This window comes from Gasterosteus aculeatus, chromosome 18, assembly GCF_964276395.1.
Source record: "Gasterosteus aculeatus chromosome 18, fGasAcu3.hap1.1, whole genome shotgun sequence".
Classification (NCBI taxonomy): domain Eukaryota; kingdom Metazoa; phylum Chordata; class Actinopteri; order Perciformes; family Gasterosteidae; genus Gasterosteus; species Gasterosteus aculeatus.
In genome coordinates, this window is record NC_135706.1 from 2,299,209 (window position 1) to 2,312,920 (window position 13,712).

The window sequence follows — 13,712 nt, forward strand, 5'->3', positions numbered from 1 at the left end:
GTCAGATAGATAGATTGATACTTTATTGGTCCCTCAAGAGGAACATTTTGGTGTCACAGCAGCATGTACAGGGAAGAAAATAGAATTAAAAAATACACATTATATACAATATAATAAGATAACAAATATTAAAATATGAAATGAAATAAACTAAAACAAGAATAGCTGGAAGGAATCTCCAGCCCCCGTTATGTCAACAGATAAGCAGTCTGGCAGTACAGTAGGTCATTTAACCGAGAAATGATCGTGCATCAGGAGCATTGGCTCACAAATATATGGCCCCATAATAAAGGGCATCACAGCGCAGCCGTTCGTTGAGGAGTAAAAACTCTCTTTCTTTTTTTCACCCCATTTTACGTCGGCTCTTCTGGCCCTGGGGCACTCGGCTCCACGACACCCAATTATACCGCGGCTCTGAGCGCGCCGACGACACATCGATTGACACAAGCGACATCCAGTCCGATCCCAGTGACACGGCGCACCGCTGGTCAAGCATCATTAGCCCCATCAGCCAATAGCGAGGCAGCTCGTTGGACCCCCCCGAGGGCTGGACGCGAAGCTCCAGTTCTAACACACATATCAAGAGACAAGGAAGGAGTAGTGATAAAGTGATGGGGAGGGGGGGCAACATTCGTGCAGTCACAGGAGCAGTAAAGCTCCGTCATGCTAAACGTGTTCCTCAGTGGCGACACCTCAGGCCGCTTAGCGGTCAGTGCCACCTGATCGTTCGACGCCTCGGCCATTTCTAGTCAACAAGCTCGCCTCAGCTAGTAGGACAGATGGAGTGACATCATTCCAAAGTGGCCGTTTGGGATGGAAGGTGCCAGGCGCGGGTATTTATTGACAAATGTCCTCATATTTTAATGCGCCACTTATAGTAGAAGTTGAATTTAGCCGAAAGGTACTTTCACAAACTGAATGAGAACTTTCATGAGCCTCCGAGAATAAAACGCCAATAAAGTAGGAAAAGGGACAACAGGTCGGCCCAACCTGGGGCACCTAGTGTGAAGCCCGGTGCTTTCTTTGGCGTCTCTTTCGTCCTGGTTGCCAGAGAGCGACTAACCGCTGCTCAACACCGATTGGCCGGATCCAGCCGGCTTGATCTACTTCGACCCCTTCACAGAGACAGCAGGTGGAGTGATTCACCCCTCCGATGAAATCTCCCTTAGTAGTCACGGGGAAGTCCACAGACACTTGTTTTTGTGTCTGCTTTCTTGTTTACAGCAGAATCTCACCGTTGACGTCCTGCCGGAGTGAATAGTTCCCTTATTGTCTGTAATAAGTGTTGATCTGAGTAGAACATTGTGGACCAGAGGAAACGCAGCTTGTTCCTTAACCCCCGACCTCTACAGTCCTTTCCTTTTATTCTCCTCTGCCCGACCAGGACCAAATGACTACGAGGCCTGATGCCCTGATTATTTCATTCGCTGTGTCATTCCTGTAAGCAGCTGTGCGCTTGCCTTGGAGAGTGAAGTAGGGACTTTGGCTGTAGCGGTAGCACAGGGGGGGGATCGATATACCGGAGAAATTCATCACTAAATCTATCCGAGCAATTACGGCTGTCCGCATTGGACTGAGCGTTATCAGCCTCCCTCTCCTCCCTGCTCTGTTTGTTTACCATGTTCCTGACTGCAGCGACCTTTGCAAAGATAATCCTCTTACGTAAGATGAGTAATTGCTCTGGATGTGGAAGAGGAGTGTCCGCTGCTCTTCTCGCTCGGCCCAACAGCTCCTCCGTCCTTGGATTCAAAGTAAAATATGTGGCATTCATCGAACCTGACAGGGAAAGGTCCGATCAGAGAAACACAGAGAGGAAGACGGGGAAGGACACGGGGGGGACGTGGGATGAGCGTGACAAAAAGCAGTGAGCCAGAACCAGAGGATGCAAATGCTACAGAGAGAGTTCATCCCCACCAAACGTGTCTCTATGTTCTCCATGTAGCTTTCTAGCTCCCTTTCATGTGCCCATAAGCGAAGGTGTGCAGGCTGCAGAGGTGCACGGGGACCAGCGCCACCAAGCGCGCACAGGTGCACAGCGTGCACGCCGGCTCGCCGCAAACAGTCGCTCCACTGGCAGGAATGTTCACTTTGCCTTCATTCGGACAGGAGACGAAGCTGACGGTTACTGATATCGGCGGCCGGCTATCAGAGAGGGAGAGACTGAGGCAGACGTTCCACTCGCCCATTATTCATTAAAAACACTCCCTCAGCGATGTGCTCATGGAATAAAAGTTGACAGAACACAGCAGGCGGACGCTTCCACTTTCAGAAGAAACTGTACGTAGGATTTTGCATTGTTTAGGGGACCCAATATTCCCAATATCACCCATGACTATGGGAATTGGACGGGTTGTGTGTTCGTAGTGGACGAAAGACAAAGAGAGAGAGAGGGACAAGAGGCAAAGCAGCAGCAGAAAATGACAGGAGAGCTGATTTCATGCTCGGGGGGGGTGTTTGCGTCTCCTTGTGCTTGCATGTCCTGCTTGAGGATGTACTGCCCCCCGGAGGTGTGTGACGGCACTGCTGAGCTTATGAAACCAGCATCAGGAGACTGAATCAAGCCAGTGCCATGTGCGCGTTCTGACAACAACTGGGTCTCTGGGACGCTTTGTCCTCTTTGCATTCGTTTAGGATTTAAATTTCTTTCTGCACTTTAATTGGAAAGGAAGTGAAATGAAGTACCAAAGAAGAGAAAAAATGAACTACAAAATTGCCATCTAGGGCAACGCCGCTGCGGTAAAGACGGTAAAGATTATACGCTTGGACAGTCCAGTCGATATTGGTGAACATCTCCAGAAGCAAACAGCAAAGACTTGAAGCTGCACTGAGATACATGAGATAAAAGATGAAATATGGAAATCAATGAGATCGCCTTCCGAGTCGTCCCACACGGTGCTGGGAGATGATTTGAAGAGCCCTTATCATCACTAATTTACCCAGGAATACACACTGCCATCGCAAGGGGAGAATTGGAGTCAATTATTGATGCTTCATCAACACCGTAGCGTCACGTAAACGTTTGGGGAGAGAGAATTTGTGATTTGAGAGGCAGGAAGCTGTGGATGGTGAAGGGAGGCGAACGCTGCTTTCCCAACACCTCCACCGCCTTGTTATTCTGGCCCAGTAGCTGTATGCCCCAGCTATCAACCGCCAGTCCCCTGTCGTCATGGGGATAAGAGCCCCCCCCCCCCCTCCTCCCTCACACACAAAGACACACAATTACACTTCAATGACAGCTATGTGAAGGCTGTTTATGAAAAGACGCTTGAGGCAGATGTGGATATTTTACACAGAATCAGTCGCAGCCGTTCACTCAGGGACCCGAAGCGCGGGTTATCAAGCATTTGTTACAACAAATTGCCTGCATCGCAGCAAAGAAAATAAAGAAAACACTCTCAACACATCTCTCATCTGCTTATTTAAAGATCACACGAAGCGGAATAAGCAAAGAAGAGGAGCCACCGGGAGTCCTCGACTCAAGGACGTGGTACTCACTGTTAGTGGAGAGAGGACGGCTCGGCTCCTGAGGTAGATCCACTTCACGCGCATGTTTGTAGGATGTTAAAATGAGTGCACAATTCCGGAATGATGTGTGTGCAGGATATGCTCACGCAATAAAAGGGGAAATATGTGGCGCCTGGCGTTGACTGAAAGCACATGTGTTCAAAGGAGCTCTACTATAGAAGTGCGCTCGCATACAGTTAAACGGACCGAAGAGACCACCTGGGTGCAGCACGGCAGAGATTCCTGCACTTTAACGTCCTCATAAGGGTTCATCTGGATTGCAAATGAGATAATCTACAATATGCATGCAATTTGAGACCCTCCCTGACTGGTAAATGGAGGAACTTGATGAAGCTCACATGACGACATGTACAGATCAGTGGCGCACATTCAAGTGCTGTACGGGTAACATCTTAATCAGCACTCACGGTCACTGCAGTGCGTTCCGGAGTAAGACGTCATGGAGCAGTCGCAAGTGAAGTTCTCCCACTGCTGGATGCACACGCCCATGTTGGCGCACGAGTCCTCCTGGCAGGTCGTGCTCGGGCCTGTGAAACGGGGGAGACACCACAATCAGGCACCAATAAGAGCCGCTGCTGAGCCTTAGCGATGCAGGACCCATGCAGAAGATGTGCACTCTACCAGGAGAGATATACAGCGCGTTGGCCCCCCGAGGGGAGAACCAGGAGCAAACAGTGCCACCACAGCAGCCCGACCTGGAGTACAACACACACTTAGGAAACGGTGCGGGGATCCTCTTTCATGCTGGGTGAGGCAGCAAGCCAAAGCAGACGCAGCAGCTTTTCACATCCTCTGCTGGAACAACTGCCTCAAATCTAGTCTGCAGCTGGGCCGATGTGATGACACTGTCAACATCCCTTTGGGTCCTTTGTTTTGCAGAGTGTGTGCAGGTGGACATGCATGCATTTTTTTTAATCATTCCAACAACTAATGAAGTTTTACGAGAATAAAACTTTTGAACGCTGCATTCCCTCCGTGAACAAGCAAGACACCACATGAAAAGAACCTTATCACAAACGGACTCAAGGATTAAAACGCCATTCGACAATTTTAATAAATGCAGTGACCCTGAGAAGTTTCTCTTTGACTGCGAGTACAGACGGGGAACAGTAGACACGCTAGACAGACGGAGTTGGCGAAGAGAAGAACACGTGGAGCACATCCGTGTGTCTGCGCTGGAGTCAGACGGCAGCGTCGAGGGTATTCAAAGTCAGACCGGATGTGTGTTTGCTCTCCGTCTACACCACACACAGCTCTCACCTTTGAATACTACTACTGAGAGGGAATGCAGATAAGGACGAGCGCACAGCACGGGTAACTACGTAGACAACTCCCCGTCGGAGTCTAGACAGACACGGGGGAGATCGGGAGGGGGGGAGGTGGGGGGGTATCGACAGAAACCCCCTCCGATAACCATGTTGGAAACAAACAAAAGCAAATAAGGTCAAATAAAAAAAGAAAACAGTCCAAATAAATAGCAGACAGATGCAGGTCAACATAGTCAATTGTCTTGAGCAAGACAATGTGAAGAGACATTGAAAGTGGTGAACAGAGCAAAGTTTGCCGGCTGAAAGTGCACTTCCTGTGTAATGCAGGGTGATGGGAGCGAACCAGGCCTCCTCCACACTGCGCGCAAACACAGCGAACGCCGTGTTCGCCAGCGCGGGGGCGGGGGGGGGGGGGGGGGGGTGGGGGACTCGGATGCATTCCTACGGCGCAGCAGAAGGTCGCTCGCTCTCAGCTGGGTAAAAAGTGGCGACATGGTGTTTTTTTTGAGGAAAGGCGGGCACACTTTGAACGTGCAGCGACAGCCTCCTTCTGCTGTGTTTGCCGCCCTCTATCGTGTCACCACTGCTATTGCACGGAGCCGCTCTGTCCTTCTACTGGACCGATCTAATACAAGCATGGCTCCGTACACACTGCTACAGTGTCTACGCTATCCAGACAACAATCAGTGGTACACATTATTTCCCCTTGGGGCTCAATCCCTTTCGATTTGTCTGCCACTAGTCTCTCGCTGTCGTTTTAGGTTCATAACTTCTTTTTCTTTTCAAAGAGCGAGTGACCACTGCGGCACCGCGGGAACACCCCGTGCCATGGCGACACCCACGGTGCATTGCACAGAGCAGACTTTCAGGCGAGCAGGCCTCAGAGAGGCTGAGTTTAACCCTCTACCTTGCAGGTCGGCTTTGGTGAAACCAACTTTGTTAGCGCAGAAAGAAAATAACAAACAGAACAGAGGGGAGCGGAAAACAAGAGTAAAGGTTAGTGAGCGACCGGCGCTTCGGCGCAAGTACAGAAATATTTACTTCCTTGAACAGGAGCTTTTATCTGCAGGAATGTTCACTTTGCTTTTCATTCGGACAGAGACGGAGTCAGAGAAGCTGCATCTCTCTGCATCTACAGGTTACATGCACCGCGCGCCACACCTGGACTTAAGTATTGTTTCTGTGTACAACCAAAACACAGTCGGCCGCTTCTTGTATAACATAATGCTCTGCCTTAGGGTTAGAGTTTTAGGGTTCTTGAGAAGAAGGAAAAGACAGCCGGTGAGTGTTTGAGTTCAAGTAGCATCATTTCAGATAGCAGGATTTTGTTTCATTATATTTTGTGGGGAAACCAGAAGTTTCTTGCTTCTTTAATTCAGGTGTCACTACAAAGCTAAAGACATAACCTGAGGCAACATATAAATGAACAAGCTAAGAAACCAAGCTAAGAGTGGAAGTGGTTTTGTGACAAATGCCTGGTGAAGGGAAGAAGGAATTCGGTTGGATTAACAATGCCAGCGTGTGGCTTCAAGGGCTACGGAGGAAACTAACTAGACCAATAAATCTCTTGGAGCAGGACATGATTCTCATACACCACGGGCCTTCCCTACCTTCACAGCCTCGCTCAATCTGCCCGCTGCGGAAAAGGGCGTCGTTGATGAGATCCGGCAGGCGGCCGTTGAGATCAACCGAGGCCAAGCAGCCTTGGAAGCCCTCCCGAGAAACCACCAGCTTAGGGAGGTTCTGGTACATGTTGGGTCCCAGACCTCCGACGAACAGGTCGCCTGAGGGACACAGCGTCAGTCAGTAAGTCTAAGACGCATCAAAATCATAGAACAAACACTAACAACGAAGGCTTTGTGAAGCGGCCTCCATTCAAAGGTGACAACGCCGCGGGTTTAGTTCAGACCAAATCTGAGTTATCTCGGAGTTAATTTTCTGTATTATGTTCCCTCATCCTGGCTTGTGGAGGTCATTCCAAGCCAAAGGACCAGTTAGCCTGTCGGAGAGTCAAAGTGGAGCTCCGAGTCTGTTTATAATTCTATCAAACGAATGGTACCAACTTCGTAGCGGTTCTCTGTTGGCGGGTGTAGTACAGTCGTTCACCCTCATCGTGCACAGTTTCAGTTCTCCAACGGCCTGGAGGATCTACCTTTGAGGTCCAGGTTCTTGGCTCCGTTGACATTCTGGGTGACGGACTTTGCGTCCACCTTGAGCGTGTGCGTGTTGGAGGCGTCCCTCGTGATGACCACGTTGTGCCACTGGTTATCGTTCAGCGGGTTGTCACTGTTCCCCTTCAACAGACTGGGCCCGTTCCCCAGGTCAAACACATAGTGGATAAACCTGGCAGAAGAGGAGCGCGTTAGCCGAGTGTGTGGTCGCAGTGTGTCTTACGGTTCCAGCGGGTCGTCCACTTGTCGGTCGGTTGAAAGTTTGCCTTCTCCAATCTGCATTCCAAAGCAACTTTGGTCAAGATGGTGAACTTGAAACTGATTCTAAAGCCGCCGGTGTGTTTGTGAATGTTCATTAGTCAGATCCTGGTGGTCAGGTGCCAGTGTGTAGATGGAGAATGTTGACTAGTAATACCCAGAGAACTTCTCCTAGACCACAGAGGCTTCCTGGAGCACCATGTGACTCTGACCGTGACAAGCTGATGTTTCTTTGCTATTTACACAACTGAGCTGCAGGACGGCCTACACACATCTCTGGAATTTGTAACATTTTACAGAATAACTTTAGTGCATGAGGATAAATACTGTCACCAAAAATCTGATGACAATGAGACCCCCGCTGACGTCTATGTACATGCAGATAGTTTTACTGAATTGTCGGATTGTATTACTTAAATGAAATACAGTTAGATGCACTTTAGATGGACTTTTGGGTCAAGTTTAAACATTTACGATGATGGCGATTACAAGAACCAAATCGGACCTAAAGTGAAGTGGTAAGCTCAGAATTGTGCTGAACGCAGCATTAGTGTGAAGAGCTTTTCAGTGCTCTGCACAAGGGAAAGGCACCGTAGACATGCATCAGCACTGCACCCCCCCCCCCCTCCTCTCACCCTTTGACCAGCTCTACAGCGATGAAGTCATTCCCGTCTCCGCTGTTGAAGATGATGAAACCGTCGGGCGAGGTGGTTTTGAACTGAAAGAAGAGGTGCATCGTTGTATAGGCCTGCAGAGTGGCCAGGCCCAGGTAGCTGCCCTTTGTCTTGAAGGTCACGGGGTCGGCTATGATGAAGCGCATGCCAAAGCGGGCGTTCAATTCGCAGAAGTCAATGTCCCCGTTCTTGCACATGTCGATGTACTGCATCCCGTTGAATTTGAGGCTCTGTGGGCAGCAGAGTTGAGAGATGTAAATGAATATTGAAGCGCACTCCAGTTCAACACCTTTTCACTGCGATGACAAGTAATAACAACTCAAGTTCATCCGTAACTAATGTTTGTTAAGAGGCTGCATCCGCCTGCGTTGCTTCATACCTGAAGATGCCCTATAAAGGAGGAGGGAGCAGACGAGACAAAGCGCCTCTCGGTCAAGATGCCCGTCTCCACGTTGTTGAACTCCAGACGGGTGTGGTCACCCGCCATCTGACCTGAGACGAGTGAGGGAAGAAAGAGGAGAAGAAGCCAGAGGATGAAGGGGGTGGAAGAGGAGGGACGCTGCCACCTGCAGCCCAGTTTCACGTCGTGTCTTGCTGATGCGACGTCCTCGCCAGAGGTGAGACGGTCAAGATGAAGCAACAACTAATACATGATAACAGATTCTTCACCCCAACACCCTAACCCGAAATAGATGATACGATCATGCATGTCATGTTTGTAGTAAAATCGCGGAACACAACAGTAGTACCTTCAGCCATGTCGTCGTCCACGGTGATTTTGAAGATCTTACCGCGGCGGACCACTCGCACCGAGTGCCACTCGTTGTCGTTGAGCTTTTGTCCGGCATAAAGAACTTCAGGGCCCTTGCCTGAAGAGGAGGGTTAGTTAGTGAAGGGACGGGGGAAGCACGAGCACAAACCAGATCACAAGACATTGCAAACCTTAACTAGGGAAAATATTTTTTCATTTTGTCTAGTCCAATTAAAACCAGAGATGTATCATTTAGAGCGAGCAGCTTTATTTTACAGACAAACATTTGGTTTGGATTTACAATAGAGGAAAACAATAAAACGAATTGTAACTGAAGGCGGTGACACCTTACTTCATTTAACGCTCTCCCTGCTTGTATCCCTCTTGTGACCACTAGAGGCCAACGCAGCGCCACGGAAAATGAAGCCAAGAATCTGCTGAGTAATATCGGGCGCAGGGTTTGCATTCAGATAAGACTGTTCAGCAGTCACGACAAGTCATTTATTGACCAGCTTTAGGCTTTTTAATGAAGTGACTGGAAATGTTGGCCCGGTCCTGACGTACAGGAATGCTATACAGCTTTTATTCGAATAAAATGATGACAAATTGTTCTAAGAAAACTGTTCAGGCCTGTGATCAAGAGTTTATTATATTATTTCCGACTGAATGTGCAAAACAATTTAATTTGGCTGAATTTTAAATACATGCATTTTCAGTTAATACAAATTTATAGTATATAGTTTGAATTATGATAAATGATTTCTATTTCTCCCTCAGAGAGCCTTCATACTGCTGCATGAGGTCAAATAAGAGTGATTAAAACAATATAATACAGTGTAGTAGGAAAACAACACCCAGCCCATAGAGTCTGAGTGTAAAGTAGCTACACGCATAGCGGGACACATTGAAAACTAGTTGCCTGAATCAACTGAAAAGTGGACCATTTAAAACCGATAGTTTGCATAACTTTAATCTCTGGTTATTATCCGCCCTCCCGATTATCTGAACAAATCCTTTTATCAGTCCCAAGCATTGGCCCATCTCTGTCCTTACATCGAGCACACAGGCTGTAATGAAACATTGATTGTACTGTAGGAAGAAGGCTGCAGAAGAAGAATGTTGACTTACTGGTGTTACAGTTTATCCTGACACAGTCTAGATGGGGAGGGGAGAATAAGTGACAGATGAAATCGCATCCTTCAAGGTTACAGCTGCAGACATCCAAGAACAGGAAAATCCACCTTCCGGGGACGGTCACATGACCCCAGCGGCCATTTTAGCACGGGTGGTTATTGATTGTCAATCGCTCCAAATCAACACCAATCCAATTAGGTATTACGTTCTGTGCTGGAGCCAATAACATTGGACCAATGTTGGTCCATATCACAGTACTAATTAAACTGTGTTCATGTGTTTTAACACTTTAATTTGGAAATTCCCGACTTTGCAGGTATGCTGATATTTAGCATCGTATGAGCATTATTTTATGGAGTTTGGCTACATGTTGTATTGAATACTGTTGCTTGCGATTCAATGGCCACAAAAATTTTGCAACCCAGTGATTAAAGCCAAAATATCTGAATTGAGAGAGTAACATTTTGCAATTTGATTGATTTGTCATCAGCTAGGTATGTCTCTTACTAAACCTCTGTCTATGGAGGAATGTTGCACCTCTGTTCAGCGTGTGACCAGATCCATGTGACCAGGCCGGTCATGTGCCGTCAACCGCGACAGAAAAGTGGGAACAAACAGCATCGAGCCACGCAGCACCAACACCGTACATAGGCCTGAAGACCTTCTCAGCAATTCAGCAATAGTTCGGACTATTAAATTGGCTTTTTTAGAATCTTCAATCAAATTTAGAGTTGCTTGGAAAATAATGCCCATTAAAAACATGAAACGTGGACTACCGGTGTTCCATGTTTTTGGCAGCTGTGAAACCGATAACACGATGAATGAGTTGTACATTTGTATGAACACACACGCTTTGTATCGAGAGTATGTTTTCTAGTGTCCCACTCGGGCCACCGTGTGGAGGCGCGCTGGGTGCTGGGGCATCGGGCTGTTTGCCAGACGGGCCGCAGGCTCAGGGCCTTTGAAGGGGTGAGTGCCATCTTTGAACAAGGCATGGGAGATGCCAGGTAAACCAAGGGTTACTGATGGACGGACAGAAACACGATCTTGATATCATGAGGAAAAAAAGGAATAATTAAATAGGATGACATAAAACGGACCCACGAGATAAGATTCCGTAGTATCAGTGCAGCACCAAAATGTACTAAAGCTCCCCTGCAGTTCTGAATAGATGGCAGAATATCATCTAAGATGTTGCTGTCTGAAGTTATGCATGTTTGAGCACAAAGCCATCTATGAAAACAATTGGGAAGACTAAAAGGTGCGTCTTTCTATCTGTTCATAATAATGGCCTAGATTAAAATGATCTGTGATCCGTTCAAAAGATGTGCTGCGGCGCATGTTACATGTTACAATGATGGGTATCTAGATCTACAAACACATCTCAGCATCAAGGCAGAAAAACTCACAGTCCAGGCAAGTCAAAGACAATACATGCAGCTACAAAGAAAAACTACAGACGCTGGTTAAGTGTGTGATATTATGTCAGGACCTGAAAGAAAAAGGTACCAAAAAACAGAAGGAAACACAAGACGGTGAGGCCTCCTCTCGCCCTGAACGGGAGGTCAATACGATACCTAGGTTGACCGTCAGTTTGACCCTGCCGCTGTCCAGCTCCAGCCTCAGCGTGTCCGCTGACTCGCGGGACGTGGCGGCCATGAGCAGCCCGAACGCCCGCTGGGACATGAAGCGCAGGGAGACGTCCTCGGCCTCCGTGTGCATGACGTTGGGAATCACCACTTTCATGTACATGCTCCCGTCGTACGACAGGATGGACGCCTCTGTGAGAAAAACGAGAGGCCGGAACGCCACGTTATTTTACATTCAGTGAGTTAAAGTATGTGGTACCAGCAACGTTAATGATGGCAAAGTGAGGCAGTGTCCATTAGTGAGGTCATGCTCAAAAAAGACAGATTCCATAATAAATCAGACAAAGTGCATGACAATCTTTTTCATACTGTTCATTTACAGCTTTATGTTCTCTACCCTTCTGAGTAGAAAGATTGTGTGCTATGAAAGCGAACACACACACATACAAGCTGGATACATGCCCTTTAAATATTGATGGGTAGTAAACACACACATGCCCAGTAGCAGGCTGACAGGCACGTGTGCAGAAAAATGTAATCATCATGCGACTTCCTCCTCTCCGTGCAATTCCCCCTTAAAGGCGTTGATTTCTCTAATCATCAAATCTTTGGGATTTCTTCAATTATGTTTGCTCTACTTCAGAACAAAATATTGCCCCAACCAACTGAACACGGCGTCTCTTATGGAGTTGATAAGAACAAATGGCAAATGGTAAACAAAAGGACGTTTCGCCGGACTATTCTGTTACATTCGTACTTTGAATGGTAAATGGACGTTACTTGCATCTCTTTCTTCTAGTCTTCCGACCACTCAAAGCGTCTTTAGACTAGATTATCACCCACTCAAACCCATTCATACACTGGGGATGGAACCGCCAAAACCCGGATTGAAGGATGAGCCAGAGACAGAGCGAGGGTGATGACGCACTGGAAGCCACTCGGGGAGCGAGACACAGATTGAAAAAGGGTACCCGACCATGACATACCTGTTGTGACACCTCAGCGTTTAAAAGAAAAAGAAGCCCTGTGGCCTCAGAAATGCATTTGGCTGCATCTAGGGAAACCCTGTGAGCATCAGGGACGGGTTGTACCTGTAAACGTGCGATGCCACATGTCACAGGATTTGTTTTGGGTTGTAGAAAAAGGCTTATCCATGCAAACACTAAGGCGCTGCAAATACTATTGCATTTTGCTTTGATGAAATATTCAAATCTATGTGATATTTTGAAAAATTCATGTACAAGAAGCGTGAGATCACTCAACCGTGTAGCCTGCAGGATAATGAGACTTTGTTCTACTGCGTTTCATACGGCACTGGTTCGCCCGCTCTTTGAGTCTCCTGCTCTCCGACAAAAAACGATATGGTGCAACATCCACACACGCATGCACACAACCGGCGTGTCCACAGATGGATCCCCCAACTCAGTGGTTCTCAAATGGGGGTGCGTGTACTCCCGGGTGTACGTGAAGGCACTCCAGGGGGTACGTTAGATTAAAAGAAAATTACGTTTTTTTTCTGATAAATATTCAATAAAACAAAAGAGTATGTTTCCTCCCCAAAACAACGAGTCTCTGCATACCAAGACGGTTTGACCGCACCTGGTACATCCCCCCCGCATCTTTTTTTCAACCCAAAACGCTTTCTGGTCAGTGGGTCATTGGCTTAAAAGATATTTCACAGGGGGTACATCACTGAAAAAGGTTGACAACCACAGACAATGGAGGCAGGTATTGATTTGTGAGTCAGGTCAGATCAAAGGCTCTGCGGGGAGGAGGGGGCGATGGGGGGGGCGAGAGTCGATCTGCGGCCCAGAAAAGCCAAACAGACATGGCAAGACGTGGACAGAACCCCCGTAGATAAGACTAATGTCCACTGGGGAGGCGAGTTTGTAGTAATGTTTGTAGCTATGAGAGTTTGACATTGGGATGGAGACACTTTTAGAAGAGTCACTTCTTCAATAACAAAAATGTCTACCTGGCTCTCAAGTACAGTGCCGTATACAACGCTTTCCAATTGAAATGTCCAAACTGGAATTAAATTATCCCTATTTTTTCATAATCAATGTAATATTGAAAAAATTCACATAATAAAAAACATAATACCACACAAAACAAACGGATGTACGTATTTCCTTTTCATGCATCCACAGCTTCACAATTGAGTGAACCACATTGTTTTGCCGCACACCCTGTGCGTCCTCAAACACCACGTCTTGTCTCTTTTCCTGTGAGCGAAGACAAGTGACGCACCGGCATGTCACGTGACAGTGGGACCGCGACGTGAGAAGATTAGACCACCGAGTGGAACGCTGCGATTACGTCACGCCACATCAGGACACCGC

General features: G+C 47.6%; 1 protein-coding gene across 26 annotated transcripts in view; it reads right to left on the minus strand.

Moving 5' to 3' along the window:
* nrxn3b (neurexin 3b) overlaps window positions 1–13,712 on the minus strand; it is a 210,734-nt gene that overhangs the window by 108,223 nt on the left and 88,799 nt on the right. For 13 of the 26 annotated variants that reach the window (XR_013453507.1, XR_013453505.1, XR_013453506.1 and 10 more), the window contains 9 exons: window positions 11,359–11,562; window positions 9,776–9,802; window positions 8,646–8,765; window positions 8,276–8,388; window positions 7,858–8,126; window positions 6,946–7,136; window positions 6,404–6,577; window positions 5,701–5,727; window positions 3,933–4,052 (listed from right to left, as the gene is read on the minus strand). Coding sequence is in view for 21 of the 26 variants with exons in the window: in XM_078094031.1 (XP_077950157.1) it covers window positions 3,933–4,052; window positions 5,701–5,727; window positions 6,404–6,577; window positions 6,946–7,136; window positions 7,858–8,126; window positions 8,276–8,388; window positions 8,646–8,765; window positions 9,776–9,802; window positions 11,359–11,562 (1,245 nt within the window). In the remaining 5 variants the exon portion in view is untranslated. The remainder of the gene's footprint in view (window positions 1–3,932; window positions 4,053–5,700; window positions 5,728–6,403; window positions 6,578–6,945; window positions 7,137–7,857; window positions 8,127–8,275; window positions 8,389–8,645; window positions 8,766–9,775; window positions 9,803–11,358; window positions 11,563–13,712) is intronic. The other 13 variants (XR_013453504.1, XM_078094043.1, XM_078094042.1 and 10 more) reach the window with 1 other exon arrangement.